Source organism: Ambystoma mexicanum, chromosome 11 (genome assembly GCF_040938575.1).
Source record: "Ambystoma mexicanum isolate Mex_15411 chromosome 11, UKY_AmexF1_1, whole genome shotgun sequence".
Classification (NCBI taxonomy): domain Eukaryota; kingdom Metazoa; phylum Chordata; class Amphibia; order Caudata; family Ambystomatidae; genus Ambystoma; species Ambystoma mexicanum.
The window spans coordinates 186,338,594-186,359,581 of NC_090934.1; the positions used below are offsets into that span (position 1 = coordinate 186,338,594).

The following is a 20,988-nucleotide window of genomic DNA, read 5'->3' on the forward strand; positions in this document are numbered from 1 at the left end:
CCATTTTGGAAGTTAAAAAGGCTGACAAATCCACCACAGAGTAGAAATTGAGCCAAAGAGTGCAAAAGGAGGTGTGGCTGGAAGGAAATGGATGGGAATGGGAGGAAATTCCTATACATTTCACTTAGCAATGGGCGTTAAATGGGTGGTACACATGGTCAAACTACCATGTATTCATCCTCATATGCCAACCTGCATTGAAAAGCATTACAGCAAACCTGCATCCAAAGCCCCTGTTTCAAGCTCTCATGTTAAAGCTCCTATTTTAATGACAATAGTTTCAGGTTTATAGGTAGCGTTTTCAGCGCCACCTAATAGCCAAAACTAAAAATGAGTAAATTCGTCAAAGGGTCTAAGTTTGCAGTCGTGGGGAAAAGGGTCCCCTCCATCATTTGCAAGATCTAGTGTAGAAAAAAAGTTTCAAAACAGGCAAGATCACTTTTACATACTTTTATACTTCTTTTTGCAAATAGTGTAAATGACACTGCCATTAAACATGGCAAACGAATTTACAGTGGACTCCTGAGGAATCAAACTGATGTGAGGAGGTGCACCAAACTTGCAGATTCCAGAATAATGCAATGCACTTACTCCCGCATGAATAGGCCATGTTGGTGTAAAAGCGTTGGGTTTTCGCAGGCAGAGGGTAGGGGGCAGGTGGAAACTTTACTTCTGACCACATGCCATCTGCAGAGTCACATAGCAGTGGAGACTATCAGTGTCAACTCAATTCCCTGTCTCATACAAGCCTGTGACTCACTTACATCCATAACATCCGAAGATGTAGAGCCTAACAGAATTTCAGTCCTAGAAGTCCCAAAATTCTGAGTAAAATGCTGTTTAAACCCATTAAATAATTTGATAATTGACTGCAAACCCAAAAACCATGTCACTGTTGATAAGTAAGATGGAACTCGCATTAAAAATGGCAAAGGGGCAGTAAACAGTAGCTAGAGAAACATAGCATTCTTCTGCCTACCTTTTGCCCACACGATATAAGGCCGCCCACTTGTACTGTATATGGCCTCATGAACTATATAGGCCAGATTCTTAAAAATGAGTGGAAATGGATGGAGCGCAGAGAATGTGCTCCTTTCATTTGCACTCATTTCTGAAATGCTCAGGTCACATTACTCTAAAAGGTGACCTGTGCTTTTCAGGAGTGGCTGAACAATAGCTAAATGAGGCACTGTACAGCCCCCTTGCATGTATTAGTGTCGGGAGCGTGCAGTAGGCCATTTGTAATCAGATGGTCAGAAAAATTCAGAATAACGCCTGTTTTTACCATTACTACCATTCTCGTAATGAGGGCCTGTTAGGGAGAATTCTCTCTTTAGGCTGAATTTCCTAACCTAGTGAGTCCCCCAGCAGCTTTGCTGGATTTCTGGAGTTTGTTTTTTTCTCCTGCCAAGAGTGACACTCTTTTTCTCCCACTCTTGGACATGATTTATGGTGTTCCTTTGACTGTTTATGTGTTTTATGGGCTATGGGGTCCTTTACTCCATAGGGTCTCATGTGTTTTTACTATGTGTGTTACAAAGCACCCTCCGTGCAGTAACACAGGGGTGTCATAGTGACACCCCACCATAGACTCCATACCCTGGGACTGACTACTGTCTCCCAGGGCATGTAAAGTCACCATTGGCTTTACTAGTCCCAAATTATTAACAGAAACCAGTACAAACCATCATATTGTGGACGCACTGGTCGGGGCAATTCGATTGCCCCGGGGTCTGTTAGTCGAGGGGGCACGTCTCCGTCCCCCTGATCAAGTTTTGGCTGGTGGCAGTGGATACTACTTTTTATATTCGACCGCGAATATATCCCTATGGTATTTTCCCATTGTTCGAGGCTACCAACTTTAATTATTTAATTCTCATAGCCTCGAACATACCGCCCGTTTATTTATTTAATATTAATTCGCCGGTTGGTATTTTTTGCCAGGACTCGATTCTAAAATGGCGTTTGTGTTCTCTTCTATGACTCCAACCCAAGTCGAGCCCTTTGTTCCACTTTTTGGCGGGCTTCTCTACAGAAGCCTCCAAAAGTGGTGCCACTCTGTCTGGGTACCACAGAGGGTGTGGGAAGGGGTTTAGGCACCCTGGACTGAGTTACCTTGGTAACTCAAGTCGCACTCTTGTGTGATTGGCCCAAGTGGTGAGCCGGCCGGCTCACCACTTAGCATGTTTGATTGACAGCTAGGCTGAGTGAATGGGGGTGTGCTGCATAAAAGCAGGGCTTTGGGGACTGGAACTTCAGAAGTCGCCACAGGACCTGAGAATCCGATGAGGGAGAAGCTGAGCCGACCTGCCACGACGACACCACTTAAAGTGGATCTGGCCTTCTGAACTCTAACTTCACGGTTTTACTTTGCCTTCCTCTCTTGTTGTGTTCTTGAAAAAGTGTTGGGACCTGTTTCAATTTATTCTCTGCTTTTCTCTCCCTTTTAAATCGAATTATTAGAGTGCCATCTGCGTTAAGCGCTCACCGCTGTCTGAAAATAAGTGGGGCTTTACTTAAGACTTGTCTAATATTCTTCTAGGGGAGTGTATATCTTTTAGTGACCGTGTTTTTGAATTGCTTACTATTAGTGCCTGTGTGTTTTTCTAGATGTGGTTTTAAATAAATAATTATATCTCTTTTACACCAAGCCCTGGTCAGTGTTTACTTGTTCTACTATGTTCTTTTGACCTATTGTCTATTGTGAATACCCTGGACTGCCTAACTCTTCTTGAAGGAAGTCTGACTGCTCAGCCACAGCTACCAAGTGAATCTGTGTGGTACAGACTGCTACCAAGTGGGTTTACTGCCAAACACCTGTAGTCTTAAATCTTTTGCAGTGGTCCCAGAGGGAACTGCACAGGTTTCTGCCTAACACTGGTGTACAGCGGTGGGATTTGTATTGCGTATACACCTTAGAGTGCTTTTTGAACACTTTCGGACAACTAACCACAGAGCTTAGCACTAAAAAGCTGATTTTCTAACTATGTCTGCTATGGAGAGTTATACCCTAGAATCATTGTCTGCCAAAACTGCTGATTGCTTAAAAGTATTGTGTAGACATAAGAATCTCTCTGAGAAGGGCAAGAAAATGGAACTTATAGAAAGATTGTTAGAAAACCAAAGTCTGGGTGGTACAGAGGAATCTAACCCCCCAGCCAATGTAGAAAACAGTGATGGTATTGATCTAAATCAAAGTCGTGATAATGAGTCAGAAGAGGAAAGTGAACCTAATGAAGTTAGCCACAATGAGCCTCTGTCTGCCTTACCTACTGTACCTATTGGGCCTATACCAGGTCCTACATGTAACCCTGCTTATTTTGAACTTGAAAAAATGAAGCTTTAATTAGAGTACAAACGTTGTTTGGCTCAATCTGAAAGAAACCAAGAGCTAGAGTTCAGGAGAATGAAGGCCCTGGCTGAGCAGAAGCAAGCTGAGTTAAGACTCAGGTAAATAGAGCTTAATCATGAACTAGAAATGAAAAAGTTCTCTGTAGAAAATGCTTCTCTCTCCTCTGGTTCCTCTAGGAGTTCCAGTCCCAAAAGACCCCGGATGCCTAAGGAATTGGTGGGTATGTATGAACCTAGGATGGATGTGTTGGATTGGTTAAAAATGTTTGAGTATAATCATGGGCTCCAGGATATCACAGGGAATGAGTTACTTCCCTGGTTGTTCTCTAGGCTTCCCCCTGTTGCAACTGATGTGGTAATGGAGTTGGGGGAGGTGGATAAGAAGGATTATGAATGTGTGAAACTAGCTTTGATAGCTAGATTTGGGAAGACCCCTTCCCAGTACCTTAAGAGGTTTAGGACCCTCAAAAAGCATGATGGTACCCCTTGGGCTACCTGGTGAGTGAAAGTTTGAAAAACTTAGAGGGATGGATTAAGGGTTACAGAGTTAACACTTATGAAGGAATGAAGAATCTTGTAATGTTGGAGTCAATTTATGATGCCTGCTCTCCTGAGCTCAGACAGCACTTGGCGGCTGATTCAAAGGAATTAGATTCCAGGAAGTTAGCTAAGGCTGCTGACTTGTGGGTTGCCAACAGGGCCACTCACAAGGATTCTGGGGCTACTCAGAAAAAGGATGAGGGAAAACAGCCCAAAAAGGACTCTAAAGAGAATTCTAATAATTCCAATTCCAAAGAGGGCCCCAAACAAAACCAAAAGGGTAAGTCACAAGGAAAACCAATGGTGCCAAACCAGAAGGAGGTCAGAACAAGCCACCATTTCAGAAAGCATTTGGTAAATGCTTTGTTTGTGGCTCTACTGACCATGTGAAAGGAGATCCCAGATGTAAGGGTAAACCTTCAGGGGTCCAGATTGTCTCCTTAGCCTTCGCTCCAGAGGAGGAAGTACAAATGGCAAGTGGAAACTTTCTATTACTGGCTGATGAAGCCATTGAAGTCTCAACCAGTGTTTCTTTAGTGTCTCTGGGTCTGTGGGAACAACAGAACTTAGATGTCTATAATTCTATCCTAGATAATACTAAAGAGTATTATAAGGACAGTGTCCAGGTGAATGGTCAGGAGACTCCTGCCATTAGGGACACTGGGCCAGCATAACTGTGGTGGACAAATCGTTTTTCAGGCTGAGGATGTTGCTAAGGCTCCCAAATGCCTCACCAAGTTAGCTGGAGGGCCTGTGCAGATGCTTCCCCAATTACCAGTTCTCATCCAGTGTAATGACATGACTGTGAAGATACCTGTCAGCATACAAAGTGAGGTGCCAGGAAGGGTTCTGCTGGGTAATGACTTGAAAACTCTTGAAGTAGTGTCACATACCCCCAGACCTCCTAGTAAAAGGTTACAGGAGCTCACCAGACCTGCAAGGGAGAGAACCGTGAGAGGTACTCCCAAGGAGATGATTAAGAAAGAGATCACTCCTGCTCCACTGGAGATGTCAGCTGCTGTCTCAAAGAAACTAGAAGAAAAAGGGAAACCTAAAACTTCTAAAAAGAACCTCACAGCCAGCACTCCAGTGCAGCCAACAAGGACTTCCCCTAGGTTGTCCAAAGTTACACCAGTAACTCCCCCTCCAGCTGAGGCTGAGAGGGAGGTACAGCCCTGTGTGGTTGAACTAGACTCTGAAGAAGAGCTAGTGGAAGGCCAGGAACTCATTGGAGATCTGGATCCTGTTGACCATCCTGAGCTGCAGTCTTTACTGGCAGAAGGTGGATCCAACAGGGCAGACCTCAGTAAGGGACAGAGAGAATGTCCAACTCTGGAAGGTCTTCGCCACCAGGCAGATGCTCAGGCTGAAGGGCAAGAGCCCGGGAAATATAGGTTACACTGGGAAGAGGGCCTCTTCTACAGTGAACCAATGGAGTCTGCACCTGGGGACAACAAACGACTTGTAGTACCCCAAGAGAACAGACCACAGTTCTTGCAGTTAGCCCATGAGATTCCTTTGGCTGGTCACTTGAGTTTCAAGAAGACTAAGGAAAGGCTCTCACTCTACTTTTATTGGCCAAAGATTGGGGCTGAAGTAGATAAATACTGCAGGAGCTGCCACACCTGCCAGACCTCTGGTAAGGTTGGCCCCAAGAATGTGGCACCTTTAGTGCCTCTCCCTGTAGTGGGAGTCCCATTTGAGAGAGTAGGGATTGACATTGTTGGTCCCCTTGATCCTCCAACTTCCTCAGGCAACAGGTTTATACTTGTTGTAGTAGACCATGCAACTAGATACACTGAGGCAATTCCTATGAGGACTGTTACAGCTCTGGCTGTGGCTAAGGCCCTCCTTGGTATTTTTACCAGGGTTGGGTTTCCTAAGGAAGTAATCTCTGACAGGGGGTCGAATTTTATGTCCCACTACATGAAAGCTATGTGGAAAACCTGTGGAGGTACTTACAAGTTCTCAACTGCATACCACCCTCAGACAAATGGGATGGTTGAAAGGTTCAACAGAACCACGAAGAGCATGATAGGTGCTTTAGAGGACCCCCTTAAAAGAAAGTGGGACCTTTTACTGCCATGCCTTGTCTTTGCTTATGGAGAAGTCCCTCAGGAAGGAGTAGGTTATTCTCCCTTTGAACTTCTCTATGGTCATCCGGTCAGAGGTCCATTGGCCCTGATCAAGGAGGGGTTGGAGAGTGCTCCTTCCCCCAAGCCAGTCAGAGTGACTGACTATGTGATAGGTCTCCAAAGGAGAATGTCACAAATGATGGCAGAAGCAAGTGATAACTTGAAAGCTGGACAAGCATTGGTCAAGCACTGGCATGACCAAAAGGCTAACATGGTTGAGTTTACTCAGGACCAGCTAGTTCTCGTTATGATTCCAACAAGGCAGAGGGCCTTGCAAGACAAATGGATGGGACCCTTCAAAGCTGTGGGTAAACTTGGAGAGGTCAACTATCTGGTGGACTTGGGCAAACCCAAGGAGGCTCCAACAGTCTTCCACACCAACAGACTAAAAGCCTATGTCTCCAGACCTGATGTAGGAGCTTTGCTTCTAGCATCATCAGAGGAAGAAGAAGAGAGTGAAGCTCTTCCTGATCTCCTCAGAGGCTTACCTTTAGACGAAAAGATTGAAGGAGTAAATCTCTCTTAAAATCTCACACCTGAGCAACAGGAAGAGTGCAAATCTATGTTGAATCAGTTTGCCTCTTTGTTCTCACTTTCACCAGGCTTGGCCCCTTGGGGACAGCATGGTATACTCACTGGTGACTGTCTGCCAGTCAAAAGCAGAGGATATCGAATGTCAGAAAATGTAAGAACCCACATCAAAGGTGAGGTCAACAAGATGCTTGATCTCGGGGTAATAGAGCCCTCTACTAGTCCATGGTCTAGCCCTGTTGTGTTAGTACCAAAGGCAGGATCTAAAGAACTTAGATTCTGTGTGGATTACAGAGCTCTTAATGCAGTCACTAAGACTGATGCCCACCCTTTGCTAAGGACAGATGAGTTGGTGGATAGACTTGGTGCAGCCAAGTTCCTCAGCACATTTGACTTGACGTCAGGCTATTGGCAAATAGCCCTGACAGACCATGCCAAGGAGAAAACTGCCTTTTCTACCCCAGTTGGCTTATACCAGTTTAAGGTTATGCCTTTTGGATTGAAAAATGCACCTGCTACATTTCAAAGGATGGTAAACCAGGTTCTGAATGGGATGGAGGACTTCTGCATGGCATACTTGGATGACATAGCAGTGTTCAGCAATTCCTGGGAGGAACATGTGGACCACCTGAGATATGTTTTGCAGGCTCTTGGAAAGGCCAATCTGACCATAAAGGCAAGTAAATACCAGATTGGACAGAGTAAAGTGGTCTACCTTGGACATGATGTAGGAGGTGGAGAAATAAGGCCTTTGTCCAGTAAGATTGAAGCTGTGCAGAATTAGACAACACCAACTACTCAGACCCAGGTGAGAGCCTTCTTAGGTCTCACTGGGTATTACATGAATTTCATTGAGAACTATGGGTCGATAGCTTCTCCACTGAATGTCATCTCCTCTCCTAAATTCCCTAAAAAGGTTAGGTGGAATGAGGAATGCAATCAGGCCTTTGAAACACTGAAAAAGGCTCTTTGCCAAGCCCCAGTACTCAGAGCTCCTGACTATCACCAAGCGTTCATTGTGCAAACAGATGCTTCAAATGTAGGAATAGGTGCAGTCCTCAGTCAACTGGATGGGAAAGGTAGGGAGCACCCCATTTGCTTCATCAGTAGAAAACTGAAGGATCCTGAAACAAGGTGGACAACCATTGAACAAGAGTGTTTTGCTATTGTGTGAGCTCTGAAGAAGTTTAGGCCATACTTGTATGGTTCTACTTTTGTCATTCAGACTGACCACCAACCCTTGAGATGGTTAATGCAAATGAAAGGGGAAAACCCAAAACTATTGAGATGGTCAATCTGCCTGCAAGGGTTTGATTTCACCATTGAGCACAGGTCAGGGTGTCACCACCAAAATGCTGATGGTCTCTATAGGATGTATGTCATCGACTAGAGGTATGAGATTCATCTCATCCAAGAGTGGATTAAATCCTCCTGTCCCTTAGTCTGGGGGGTGCGAGTGTTAGGGAGAATTCTCTCTTTAGGCTGAATTTCCTAACCTAGTGAGTCCCCCAGCAGCTTTGCTGGATTTCTGGAGTTTGTTTTTTTCTCCTGCCAAGAGTGAGACTCTTTTTCTCCCACTCTTGGACATGATTTATGGTGTTCCTTTGACTGTTAATGTGTTTTATGGGCTATGGGGTCCTTTACTCCATAGGGTCTCATGTGTTTTTTACTATGTGTGTTACACAGCACCCTCCGTGCAGTAAGTCGGCCGGCTCACCACTTAGCATGTTTGATTGACAGCTAGGCTGAGTGAATGGGGGTGTGCTGCATAAAAGCAGGGCTTTGGGGACTGGAGCTTCAGAAGTCGCCACAGGACCTGAGAATCCGACGAGGGAGAAGCTGAGCCGACCTGCCACGACGACACCACCGGTGGAGCCCTGTGGAACCGACTCACCACTTCCCGACGACAGAGAAGATCTCCCGGCTGGAGAGGCTTCTTCCCCTGACTGGTGGGCACAACCAGTTTACCTTCTTCTCTTCGCACCCCAGACCGTCTTGTGGTCGAATTCCCCGTGCCAAGCACCCCTGCAACCGGATAGCCACTTACCACTGGACCGCGAATAAAAGGACCGCTCCTTTTACCTGAGAACTCCGCGGCTGGTTTCTTCCCTGGCAGTGCAACAGACTCCTGTCTTCCTCCCCGATGAGATCCTCTCTTCCCCCGGACGAAGCACCGACTTGCATCCGCTGCCAGGAACAACTGCCCCCACTGGAGTATTCTCACCACTTTAAGATACTGTGTCCGCCAGGCCTCCCTTTCTAAAGATTGCTGCAAGGTAATAATAACCCCTTACCCTTCTGGACTGGGCTGGCCGCCTTGACCTTCTAACTGGTCCCTTTCTTTGGTCCAACTCTTTTTGAACCTTTTCAAGACTTTTGTGCACTGCAACCGTGTGACCTTGGACACATTTCGTTTTGATCCCCTTAAAGTGGATCCGGCCTTCTGAACTCTAACTTCACGGTTTTACTTTGCCTTCCTCTCTTGTTTTGTTCTTGAAAAAGTGTTGGGACCTGTTTCAATTTATTCTCTGCTTTTCTCTCCCTTTTAAATCGAATTATTAGAGTGCTATCTGCGTTAAGCGCTCACCGCTGTCTGAAAATAAGTGGGGCTTTACTTAAGACTTGTCTAATATTCTTCTAAGGGAGTGTATATCTTTTAGTGACCGTGTTTTTGAATTGCTTACTATTAGTGCCTGTGTGTTTTTCTAGATGTGGTTTTAAATAAATAATTATATCTCTTTTACACCAAGCCCTGGTCAGTGTTTACTTGTTCTACTATGTTCTTTTGACCTATTGTGAATACTCTGTATACTGCCTAACTCTTCTTGAGGGAAGTCTGTCTGCTCAGCCACAGCTACCAAGTGAATCTGTGTGGTACAGACTGCTACCAAGTGGGTTTACTGCCAAACACCTGTAGTCTTAAATCTTTTGCAGTGGTCCCAGAGGGAACTGCACAGATTTCTGCCTAACAGGGCCTTTGAGTCAAACAGATAATCTATAAAGCCTAGTCCCAACACTATAAATCATGCACATAGTCAATCATATACTTTGATGGTACACACAATCAGCTCACTCAGCTCAACTCTTCTATCCTGGCCTTATAGGGATTTCATTTAACAGAGATTCATGCACAATCTCACTCTAATGCTAAGGTATGCATAGACTCATCAAACACTGAGAGTCAAGCAGAGATTGGCCAGAACATTGTGGGCCATATACAGATTCTTCATTTATTGAGACACATACAACAATATGGCTGTACAGAGTCAATAAGCTATACTAAGATATTATACCACTCAAAATTTTAAAAGGATTAGACCAAACAAATTCTAATGGCTGGTGAAGCCGGTGGGGCACTATTGGTTATCTTCAATAAAGAAGATTTATAATCTTACCCGATTCTACCATCATTTCAGTGACATGGATACTCTCTGTTGTCAAGACGACATATCCTGTAAATAAGAATAATTATATACATATCATTATCGCTCTACAACTTATGACGGAATCTTCTTAGCTGAACAGCCCGGGTGAGTGCCCAGGGAGGCTGAAAAAGGGATGTTGATCATATACATCTCTTTACACACACCCTCCTCAATTCACTGCCTCTACCATCCGTCACATGCATGTAAATATATGCACCTCCATCATCCACCAGACTGCTCCATTCCATTCCTTGACATCAATGCATACATTCTTCTATAGGTCTATCCAAGGGACACTTTTGGCTTCCTTTCTTCCTCTGGATATATTCACTGCTTGTCACTCCTGTATCACTATCCCCCTCGCCTCCATTACTGCCACAGCTCCAATACTGGTCTTACAATAGGCACAAAAAACCTTTCTGCTCCTTTACCACCCCATTGCCTCCACCACATATTTCATCACAGCTCCAGACACCATGAGCAATCACCTAAAAGGTCTAATCAGCTAGTGATTTTGGTTACCTGGGGTACTTGTATTTGTTGTTGCTGTTGTAGTTGACATTGGTGTTGTTGCCATTGCTTCAGAAGCTGTGAGGATGGTAAAATGACAGTGTTAATCCTACAGATGCGATTAAATGGGAGGACTACGAATCTATCACCGTTCCACCTCCTCCATCAAACCTTTCATAGAAACTATTACAATGCTACCAGAAATATGAACATTTGTATTGTAAAACTTAAATATACAAGAGGGTGTGTTAAGCATGCAGGAGGGGTTTCACATGGATATCTCAGGTTAGCTCACCCAGGCATGGAACCCTTGACCCCCATGTAACATCTACTATTCAGTCATGTGTATACAGAGGTTCGTATTAACAGAGTATTCTAACGGATGGGCAAAGCTGCTTAGAGAAATAACAGCAGTGATTGGCCGAGGATGGCATCTTGTGTGTCATTGCTGTGATTCCAGAAGTATTCTGTCAAATCAGCCTACAAATCACAAAGGCAGAAGAAAAAGTTTAACCAAAGTACAAAGAAGGCACTCAGGCAGGAGGAGACTGGAAAAGAATACTGAAATCTAGAAAAAAGAAAAATACAAGCACAGTCTCCCAAATCCAGCAGCACATCAAGGAGTCTTGCTGGATGAAGTGTAAACAAATCCATTTGAAGAAAGATACCACAGAGCCGCAGTCCACTAAAGGTTGGAAAAGAAGCAACAGAAAAGCTGCAGAGCACATTCTCACCCAGAGAGAAGTTGAGATGCTGATCGAAGGTTTGCAGCTCAGTGCCTAGGGATGATCTTGGCCCCCTTCCAGGGGCACACAGGGGCAACGCAACAAGTGGTGAATGGGTGGTGGAGCTTGATAGAGGGAATTGAGCAGCAGAGTGATAGTGATTTCAAGCATGCAACCCTTCACATCACATAATGCATACTCTCATTTCGACAGCCTCAGCTTTGGGTGTAAGACCTCGGCTATCCTTCTTGAAAAAAGAACAATTTCTCATTCCCCTTAATGCATTCCTTTCACAGCTTGTAAATGACATGCCCAGTCCCTGCAAACTCACTTGGAGTCTCTTTCAGACTCCTGACATGACCACACTAGACATCGCCTTAAGTGCTTATCAGTAAGTGCCCTACTTGGGGATATTTTTTGGAGACTGCTGGGGCGCTGCACCGGCTAGCCCTGGTAAACTTAAAGCTCTATATTGGCATTAAAGTACGAAGCCAAGGTAGCTGTAAATGCACGGTGAAGGCTCGTAAAAGAAATACATCAATCTGAGTAGAGAATCAAAGTGAGGAAATGGGCACAGTCAAGGCTTTCATTGCACAGACATGATGCCCCCACTACTTGCACCCAACACGCACACATGGAACTCTTGCCATAGAGAAGAGAATGAAGGAATGGAAGGTCAAAGGATTGGAAGCACATTAACACCATAGAAAGTGGACGACCGCAATGGTGCAAAACAACACGCAAGGTATGGTCATAAATACCATGACAGTGCCCGGGAAGGCCCATCTACACGGCCTGGACACTCCTTAGAATACAAATGTTCTCTTTTATAAACTTTGTGAAGTGTTAATGTTGCTGGATGGACAACAACGTTAGAGCAAGTCATGGGGTATAGGTGGTGTGGGTGTGGAGAAGAGGAATGTGGCAAGGCCTTTATACCAGTTGGCATGCATGTAATGGCCACTACATTACACGTGCAGTGTCATGAAAGGGACTCTTACACCCTCATTCGGCTTCCGCAGACTGCCTCCACATCCGTATTTCACAGAGATTCTCCGGGACTCCGGATTTTGGGAATGAAGATCAGGGACTATTCGCAGCCATGACAGGCACCATCCTGAAGGATTCCACATGCCTGCACATTCCAAAATATAATTGAAATTACCCTGAGGATACCTTTACTTTTGAGGCCTATGTAGCTGTAGAGAGCAGCTCACAATCTTTCATCTGCTGACCACCAATCACTCTAAAGGGACAAGCACTCCACTCCAGCTCCCACCTAGAGTAACGGCCACGTCGTATTTCACCTGATAACCATCACTCTGGAGGGACATGCAGTCGACTCCAGCCCTCATCTGGCGAAGCATAGCTGAAGAAACCATAACACGATTTGGGGTTGTTTGACCGAAGTGGAAATGTTTGAATGAGAAACGACCCAAGAATATTTGTTCTAAATAATCTTCGGTCTTTTCTCCCCTGAACATTCCCGATGGGGCCAAACAACCCCACCCCCACCACTACCCACACCCCCTACACACCTCTCCACCCCCTTACTTACCTTCAATTCCGTGTGGCCAGTCCCTGCAACGCCAGTTCCCTTTCACTTCTGTGATCAGGAACCGGCACCGCAGGGTCATTTCCTTTTTTCTTTCTTTGGGTCAGCTGCGCGGGTGTACAGTATAGTAAGTGGGAGTTGTGGTGGACACCCCTGCAGCCTTTTTCTTTTTTCTTTTTTTTTGTCAGGTCAGCAGCTTCAAAATGAAATTGCTGATAACACGAGATGAGCTGCACCCTGAGTTCTTAGATCACTAAGAGACACAGACACCAGAGTGAATGTAATAGGGATCCCAACGAGGACCCCTCTTTATTTATTAAAAACACTTAACCTTCAATACCTTTTACCTTTCACTTTCCCTAGGATTCCCTTGCGTGAGCACCAACTGACTGGGGACCTGCAAGGGCACCTCACCCTTCCTTGGAAGGTTTGCAGGGACCCTTAATGAAAGTCTGGCGCAACAGTCCCCCTACCTATACCCAGGTACTGTGAAAGTGCCTGTGTAAGTGGCTGTTTGCTGACAGAAGACTTTGGAGAGACTGCCCCGTGATTATTTTCACTTCGTACTGTAGTCTGGACTTCTGCTTTTTGGTAGGCGTCTCATTGAAGGAAGATTATACTTACGGACTCCTACTACGTTGCTACTCTGTATTTTTTCTTGTAGTAATTAAAGTAGGTGTCTCCTCCCCTTTTCCAGCTCACACTATAACAGGCGTGCGCGCGCACTAGTGCGCACGCACTGTGAAAGTGCCTGTGTAAGTGACTGTTTGCTGTTTGCTGCTTCACATTTCTCGATTACAGCGGCGCGCCACTGTTTTCTTTTTTGGATTACTTCTGAGCAACGTGCTGCAGAATTCGCGTGTTGTATCTGTCTTACGTCCCGCTACGCGGTGATGTAAGGCGTCTCGAATAAAAGCCCCACCCCCGCTCTGCGGGGGCAGTTCTGGGTCAGGACAGCAACACCTACGTGTCCATGTTATCACTGCTCCCACTGGAGCTGCGCAGCGGGGCCTTGCAGCCCGAGGTCCTCATCTCCTGTTTGCTGCCGACGCATCGGCTGGGGAACAGAACATAACACTGGCGACGAGGGAAGCAGTAAGAACAGCACACGCAACGCCGCCTAGCGAATACAGCTCTCGGCAAGTGCATCATTTTTGGAATCACGGTGGGGGGCCCAACCCCCCACCAAGATTTTTCTTTTTCTTTTCTCCAAATGTCAAGAAACCAATGTATGTATGTATGTATGTATATATTTTTATATAGCGCCGGTAGCCCGCAGGCATCAGGGCGCTTGAACATTACAACATAGAAGAGAGGAGAACAGGCGTAAAGAGACGCAAAACAGTTGGCGTGGAAGACCTGACAGCCACTAGCGCTAGAAAACTTATCTGAAGAGGAATGTCTTCATCCGTTTCCTAAATACAAGGTGGTTTGCTTCTGACCTCAGTGAATCGGGAAGGCTGTTCCACAATTTAGGTGCCAGTACCAAAAAAGATCTACCCAACCCCGATTTCAACTTGAAATTGGGTACGACTAGTAGGCACTTTCCTTCTGATCTTAGTCTTCTCCTGGGTGTGTAGAGGACTAAGCTGTTTTTCAAATACTCTGGTGCTTTACCATATAGGCACTTGTGGACCAAAGATAGAGCCTTGAACTTTATACGTTCCTCTACTCTTAGCCAATGAAGGGAGATCCTGTCGGGGGTGACATGATCTTTCTTCTTCAGATTTTTACTAGCCTAACCGCACTGTTCTGGATCACCTGACATCTAGCTAAATCCTTGGACGTAGCCCCTAACAACAGAGCATGCCATAGTCGAGCCGTGATAGAATAATACCTCTGGCAATGGTGGGCAGGTTACATTCATTAGAGAAAGGCTTGATATATCTCATTAGCCTGCGATAATAAGCTGTGTTTTTTTGGAGATAGCTGGTCTGGGCATGAGAATCAACCGCAGAGTTAACCATCATGCCCAAGGTTTTCACTTTGGGGGCCACCGAAATGATGACTTTCTTAATTTGGAAGGATTTATACTCTGCCCCTAGATTAGCTAGCTGACGACTGGAACCAAACAACATCAATTCGGTTTTTGAATCATTCAGGCACATCCAGTTAGCCTGCATTCAATTGTCTATTATCTTATAAACCCTTGCAATCACTTCGCTGTCAGTGGCGTGCTGGCTTCCCCACAGTTCCAAAATAAGTTGCGTGTCGTTTGCGTAATTCGTAAACGACACGCCTGCTTTCGCTAGTATGCTGCACAAAGTGCGCATGTATATGTTGAACAGAATTGGTGACAAACTGGCCCCTTGGGGCAAACCGAAGAGGATATCGCAGGGATCCGAAAAGTTGCTGCCCCAATGGACTCTGGCTTGGCGGTTTGACAGAAATGACAATAACCAGTCAATGGCTCCTTCGGAGCAGCCCATGTTCTCTCGGAGTGCCTTGATGAGGAGTTGATGATCTACCAGATCTAAAGCGGCGCCTAAATCGAGAAGCATCAGCATCCCTAACTTATTTTTGTCAAGCTCCAGATTTCCCCACAACTGCCACTACCTCAGCACCGGGAGGCCCAACACCAATGGGCAGACATTTTGGGGCCCACCGGTCGGTGGAAAGGTGAGACAAGTATAAGCCTTGTGTCCAACAACCTGACACACTACGTGGGAGACAAGCAGGGTCGCCTACAGCATACCAAGGTGAGGGAGTATCGCATCACGTGCGCACAGACAGGCACCAGATCCACAGACTGTGACAACTGGCACATCCACGCCCAGGCCCAGCATGCCCTTGAGAATGGCCACGCCACACACACGCCCACAAGGAGGGACAACGATCGCACTCATCCCTTTCAACCCATACACCGACCCCTCCTCGGTTGGTCCTCGGTGGCAGCTGTAGAGACAAAAATTCGAGATGGGCATGGATTGCAAAGACATTACCACGTCAAGGAAAATGAGGTCACACCTCCTACTGAATGTCGGGGATGAGGTTCTACACATATTCAACTCGCTGTCAATAGTAGATGGCCTCGACGTCTACCAACAATCCAAGGACGCTCTCACGGCCCACTTCATGCCTCAGCTGAATCCAGACTATGAAACATTCATTTTCTGCACCACCATCCAGCTGGAGGAGGAGACACTGGATGCCTATCACACCAGGCTCCGGAAACTCGCGATCTCATGTGAATTCACCGACACTGAAAAGTAGATCCGAGCCAGATTATCAATGGGATACACTCAGAGAAGCTAAGGAGAATGGTGCTAAGCGAAAAAGGCATATCTCTGACCAGAATCCTGGAAATTGGCCACCAGAGGGAGTTGGCACATGCCAGAGCAGCACACATGGGCAGGACCCTGCAGAAACTCCAACCGGCACTTACGATGGCGACTGTGGCCCAAATCACGAACCGCCAATACACGAGGGACGAGTCCAGCGGAAATAGCACGCACCCCAGATGGCAACAAAGAATCCTGGAACTTACGGAATATGGGTGCTGCGGAGGACCTCGCCACGGAAGATGCAACTGCCTGGCCCAAGGTACCACATGCAAAGCATGTGGCAGAAAGGACCACTATGCAAAAGTATGCAGGTCGTCGGGGCTGCCACAACAACCCCAAACACCCCAAGACAAAACCTCGGGAAAGAAGAAGAAACAAGCCGGTGCTCGCCGAGTCGAGACCACCAATTTGTCGACCGAGGAGGAAGGGGACGATGTTATACCCACCAAGAAGCTGTAAAGGACCAATGGAGAAAAGGAAATAAAGTGTACCTGGTCTCAGCACTAAACTACGGAGACACGACGCCCAAAAGGAAACTGAGAAGACAGAAATGCCAAGTAGCCATCGAAGGACAAGATGCGCAAATGACCATAGACACTGGGGCGTCCGTTAACGTCATGCCACTAACCGCATTCAGAAGACTATGGCCCCCACCAGTCCTGAAAACAACGGACACACTATTATTTGCGTATGGGTGCAAAACTCCACTGCCCAAAGTAGGACGATTCCGGACCACACTCAGCAAGGGTGATTGTATTGTATTGTTTATTTATTTATAGAGCGCACCGGGCCGTTAAGCAACTGGGCACTTGAAGTAAGTAGAATCTTGGTTACAGGTACATAAATATTATATATTTCTTGTGTTATAGGATAACATAAACAGCAATTCTTATATTACATAAGATAAGTTACAGTTTCACATATTTTACATTTAAATATACATAGTATTCGGTACAGTTGAAGCCTTAGCAGTCATTGGTGTGAAGCCAGATTTTAACATTAGCTTTGAACACATGGAAGGAAGGCGTAGCTCTAAGTGAGTCTGGGATAGAGTTCCAAAGATGAGCTGCAAGTACTGGGAAGCTGGATCCTCCAGTTCTTTCCAGTTTGAAGTTAGGGTTTTTGATACTATTTGATTGGGCCTTTCTGATGGGTCGTTCAGAGATGTATTTTGTGAATTTCTCTGTAAGGTATGCAGGGGCTTTATTATTCATACAGTTGTGTGTAATGTTCAGAGTTTTAAGTTTGATACGGTCATTGAAGTCCAGCCAGTTGAAGGCTATTCTTTGGTCAGATATGTGTTGTCCTCTAGGAATGCCTAATGCTAAGGGCATTGTTCTGCAGGGTTTGGAGTTTGTTAGTGTTGTGTTTACTGGTGCCTAAGTATAGTGCATTGCAGTAGTCTAATTTGGAGAGGATGAGGGCTTGTGCTATGGTGGTACAACTGTCAGTGGACAGGTATGGTTTGCATGCGTGAATAAGTTTGCAGGTATAGCTGGTTGCTGAGGCAGTTGCATGTACTTGCTTGTCGAGGGTAAGAGCTGAATCTAAGTAGAATCCTAAGGTTTTTACTTCATTGGCTACCTTGATTTTAATGCCATCGATCGTGAAGGAATTGTAGGGATGGGATTGAATTTGTTGAGTTTACTAGTGGACCCGATGATTAAAAGCTCGGTGTTGTCGTCGTTAAGACATAGGCCGTGTGTGGCCATCCAGGTTTGGATGATTTGGCAGACTTTGTTTATGAGGCTGGTGTCATTGTCATAGTCTCCCTGGATTGGGATAAGAATCTGGGTGTCATCAGCGTAGTTGGTATATGAGACCCCAAGTTTGTCCAAGATATCAAAGAGAGGCTTTGTAAAAATATTGTACAAAGTGGGGGAAACACAAGACCCTTGCAGGACTCTGCAGGTAATGGGGACTAGATCCGCTGCTGATGTAGGTGAGAAGACTCTTATGGTTCTCTTATCCAAGAATGAGTTTATCCATGCTGTAGCTTTTGTGGAGAAGTTGGCTGCTGATTTGAGGTGGTTACAGAGAACCTTGTGATCTACCAGGTCGAATGCGGCTGATAGGTCTAGGAGTAGGAGGATAGAGAGGTCTCCTCTATCTTTACACTCATCTAGTTGGTTTTTGAGATCAAGGAGAGCCGTTTCGGTTCCATGTCTCGGTCTAAATCCTGATTGTCTTGTTCAAGTAGGTTGTTGATCTCCAGGTAAGATTGGATCTGTAGGTATGCAGCTTTATCTAAGATGTGGAGGAGGAATGGGACCGTTGTTATGGGCCTATAGTTCGTTGGGACATTAGGGTACAGGTTTGCTTTTTTTAGGAGAGGTAATATCCAAGGATTTTTAAGGTTGGTTGGCACAGAACATGACTTGAATGATGCGTTAATAAATGATGTGACCAAAGGGGCTAGTTCATGTACAGCCTCTTTGATAATTGGGGCTGGACAGGTGTCACCAAGGCATCGAGAAGGTTTAAAAGACGTAATGATATTCTTAGTTTCCGCAAAAGAAAAGGCTCTAAAACTGTTCTGTTGGCGGCAAGTTCCTGAAGGATGGTTTCTTGCATCAGCTAGATCATTAGGGTTGATGATCAGGCTGGAATGATTAGTGATAGGTTGGATCAGAGGGAGGCCGTTTGATAATGTTATTCTTTTTTGCATCGGGTGAAGGCAGGAGAAGCATGTGGTTTAGTAGATTTAGGTTGGGGAAGATCTGAAATGGTCAATTAGGTCTGATAGTGATCAGTCCATATGCAGGGTTCAATTGTCGTTATGAGGGAAACACAGTTGATGTCTGCGACCCAGTCCAATGTGCGGCCTTTGGAGTGCGTGGGGCCGTTGTTCTGTATGGTGAGGTATGCTTCCAAGATGGTGTTGGCTATGGTGGAGGCATTGGTGTCTTTTGGGTCATTATAGCCTAAGTTGAAATCACCTAGTAGAATGATTTGTATTCCTGGTTTAGTATTGGTGTTTAAAATGATGGTTAGGTCTTCTTCAAAGGTGCCTGGTGGACCAGGGGTCTATAGATAAGGTTCACCATGATAGTACAAGAAGCAGACATTTCTAGTTTAAGAGAGAGCATTTCCGCTGACGGCATGGTAATGCTATATATTTCATTAATTGAAAGGTTGGCTTTGCAGATAAAAGCTATGCCACATCCTTTGGAAGTTTCTCTGTCTTTCCTAAAGATGGTAAAGTTCGAGGGTATGGCTAGCATTAGGACAGGGCTAGCAGCTTTGTGCAACCAGGTTTCAGTAACTGCTAAGAAGTCAAGTTGGTTACAGGTGATGATGTCAGCAATTTCAGAGGCGTGTGCTATTAGAGATCTAACGTTAATGAGACCTCCCCTAAGGTTGTGTGTTACTTTTGGACTATTGGAGATGTGGATCTTGTTGGGTAGGGATTCAGGGGTTTTGGTACAGGGTATTTGATTATAGCTAGGTTTCCTTTTGTGCATGTTACGCCTGGCGTGTGTTAGTTCCATTTTAGGGTGGGCGTAAGGTAGGTGTAACGCTCACCTGGTATCCACGGGGAAGTCACTCAGCCTGTTCTGACCTCTTACGACCTTGAACCCTTCCCTGGAGGCTATTCGACTAGAGACTGGGCCTGAAACACAGGATTGGTAGAGTTTAACTCCCTATTGTCTCTGTGTGCTTGAACCCCTTCTTCCCCGGGGTCCAACCCTTCCCTTTGATCCACAGCTCACCTTGTTTTCTTGGATAGAGTGCTCTCCATTCTGCTTTCAGCGCAGGGGCGTGTTGATTGATGCGGGCTCGTTGCTGCCTAGTTACTTCACTGGCAAGAGTCCGACAGGTAAGTATAATGAGTCTTTTGTACAGTTCTCTAACTTCGTTCCTTTCCTTCCTTAGATGATGGCCGGCGTCTGGGGATGGCGGTGTGCTGCTGAGATGAGTAGCGCTGAAGGTGAGTGAGAGCGCGATGCGCGATGCACCCCTTTTGTATTTGCATTGAACTGAGTTCTTTTTCTCTGTCTTTTAGGTGCCATGACGTTTTCAGCGTGGATGCCGGTTATGAAGAACAAATGCGGTGGGTAAGCGTGGTATGCAGCATCTCCAGATGTTTCCACGCTAACCTTGAGTGTCTTTTCCCTCTAGCAGATGGATGAGAAGTTCCAGAGATAGAGTTCCCCCAGAGCGGCTGGGATGCAGGTAAGCGTTTGAAGCTCGTACAGTATTTAAAAATAAGCCAAGATTTGCAGAATGCTTACTAATGCCTTTTTTCTGTTCTTTTCCCTTTTCCTTAGGAAGCGGCGTGCCGGGATGGAAATGACACCGCCGAAGATGCCCGCAGAACAGAAGGAGCGATGAATGATGGGCAAAAGCGCCGCAAGGTAAGGCTGTTCCTAATGTTGTTCTTGTTCTTGCAGGAGCTGAGCGCAGAAGAAAGATGCAGGCCTAATGGAGACCGATCAGAACACGGTGAGTGTCACGCTGCAAGTGCACAAAACGCAAAGCATGTTTCTCAGCCTGGGTGTGGCTTAACTAGTCTCTGGGTATCCCAGGTGTCTCTGGGCTGAACCACACCCAAAAGACTAGACCGCACATGCAGTTCTGGGAACCGAAATATGTGGGGGCATCCATCTTGTCCCCATCAATAGACTGCACATGCAGTTCTGGGAACCGAAATATGTGGGGGCATCCATCTTGTCCCCATCAATGCACTACAAGTCCAATCCCCAGTCTTATACTATGGGAGTGACTCTGGTGCCACAAGCGCCAAGTCTGACTCCAAGTGGGTCTTTGGAGGGATGGAGAGGCCCTTGAGGGCCATGTAGGTGATCATGGCCTGGCTCCAGCCTGACATCTTGGAGGGCGGGGGACATGAGGGGCAGGGATTATGACAGTAGGTGGGCACGTGGTGGCTTAGGTAGTCTGGTGCCTAGTCTATAGTTCCTTAGTTCAGTA

The 20,988-nt window shown here is 45.9% G+C and overlaps 1 protein-coding gene across 22 annotated transcripts in view; it reads right to left on the reverse strand.

Moving 5' to 3' along the window:
* Nucleotides 1–20,988, reverse strand: part of LOC138503201 (mucin-2-like) — a 1,598,433-nt gene that overhangs the window by 1,497,213 nt on the left and 80,232 nt on the right. For 20 of the 22 annotated variants that reach the window (XM_069622774.1, XM_069622768.1, XM_069622773.1 and 17 more), the window contains exons 2-3: nucleotides 10,505–10,570; nucleotides 9,953–10,009 (exon numbers count right to left, since the gene is read on the reverse strand). In XM_069622774.1, coding sequence (XP_069478875.1) covers nucleotides 9,953–10,009; nucleotides 10,505–10,570 — 123 coding nt within the window. The remainder of the gene's footprint in view (nucleotides 1–9,952; nucleotides 10,010–10,504; nucleotides 10,571–20,988) is intronic. The other 2 variants (XM_069622776.1, XM_069622767.1) reach the window with 1 other exon arrangement.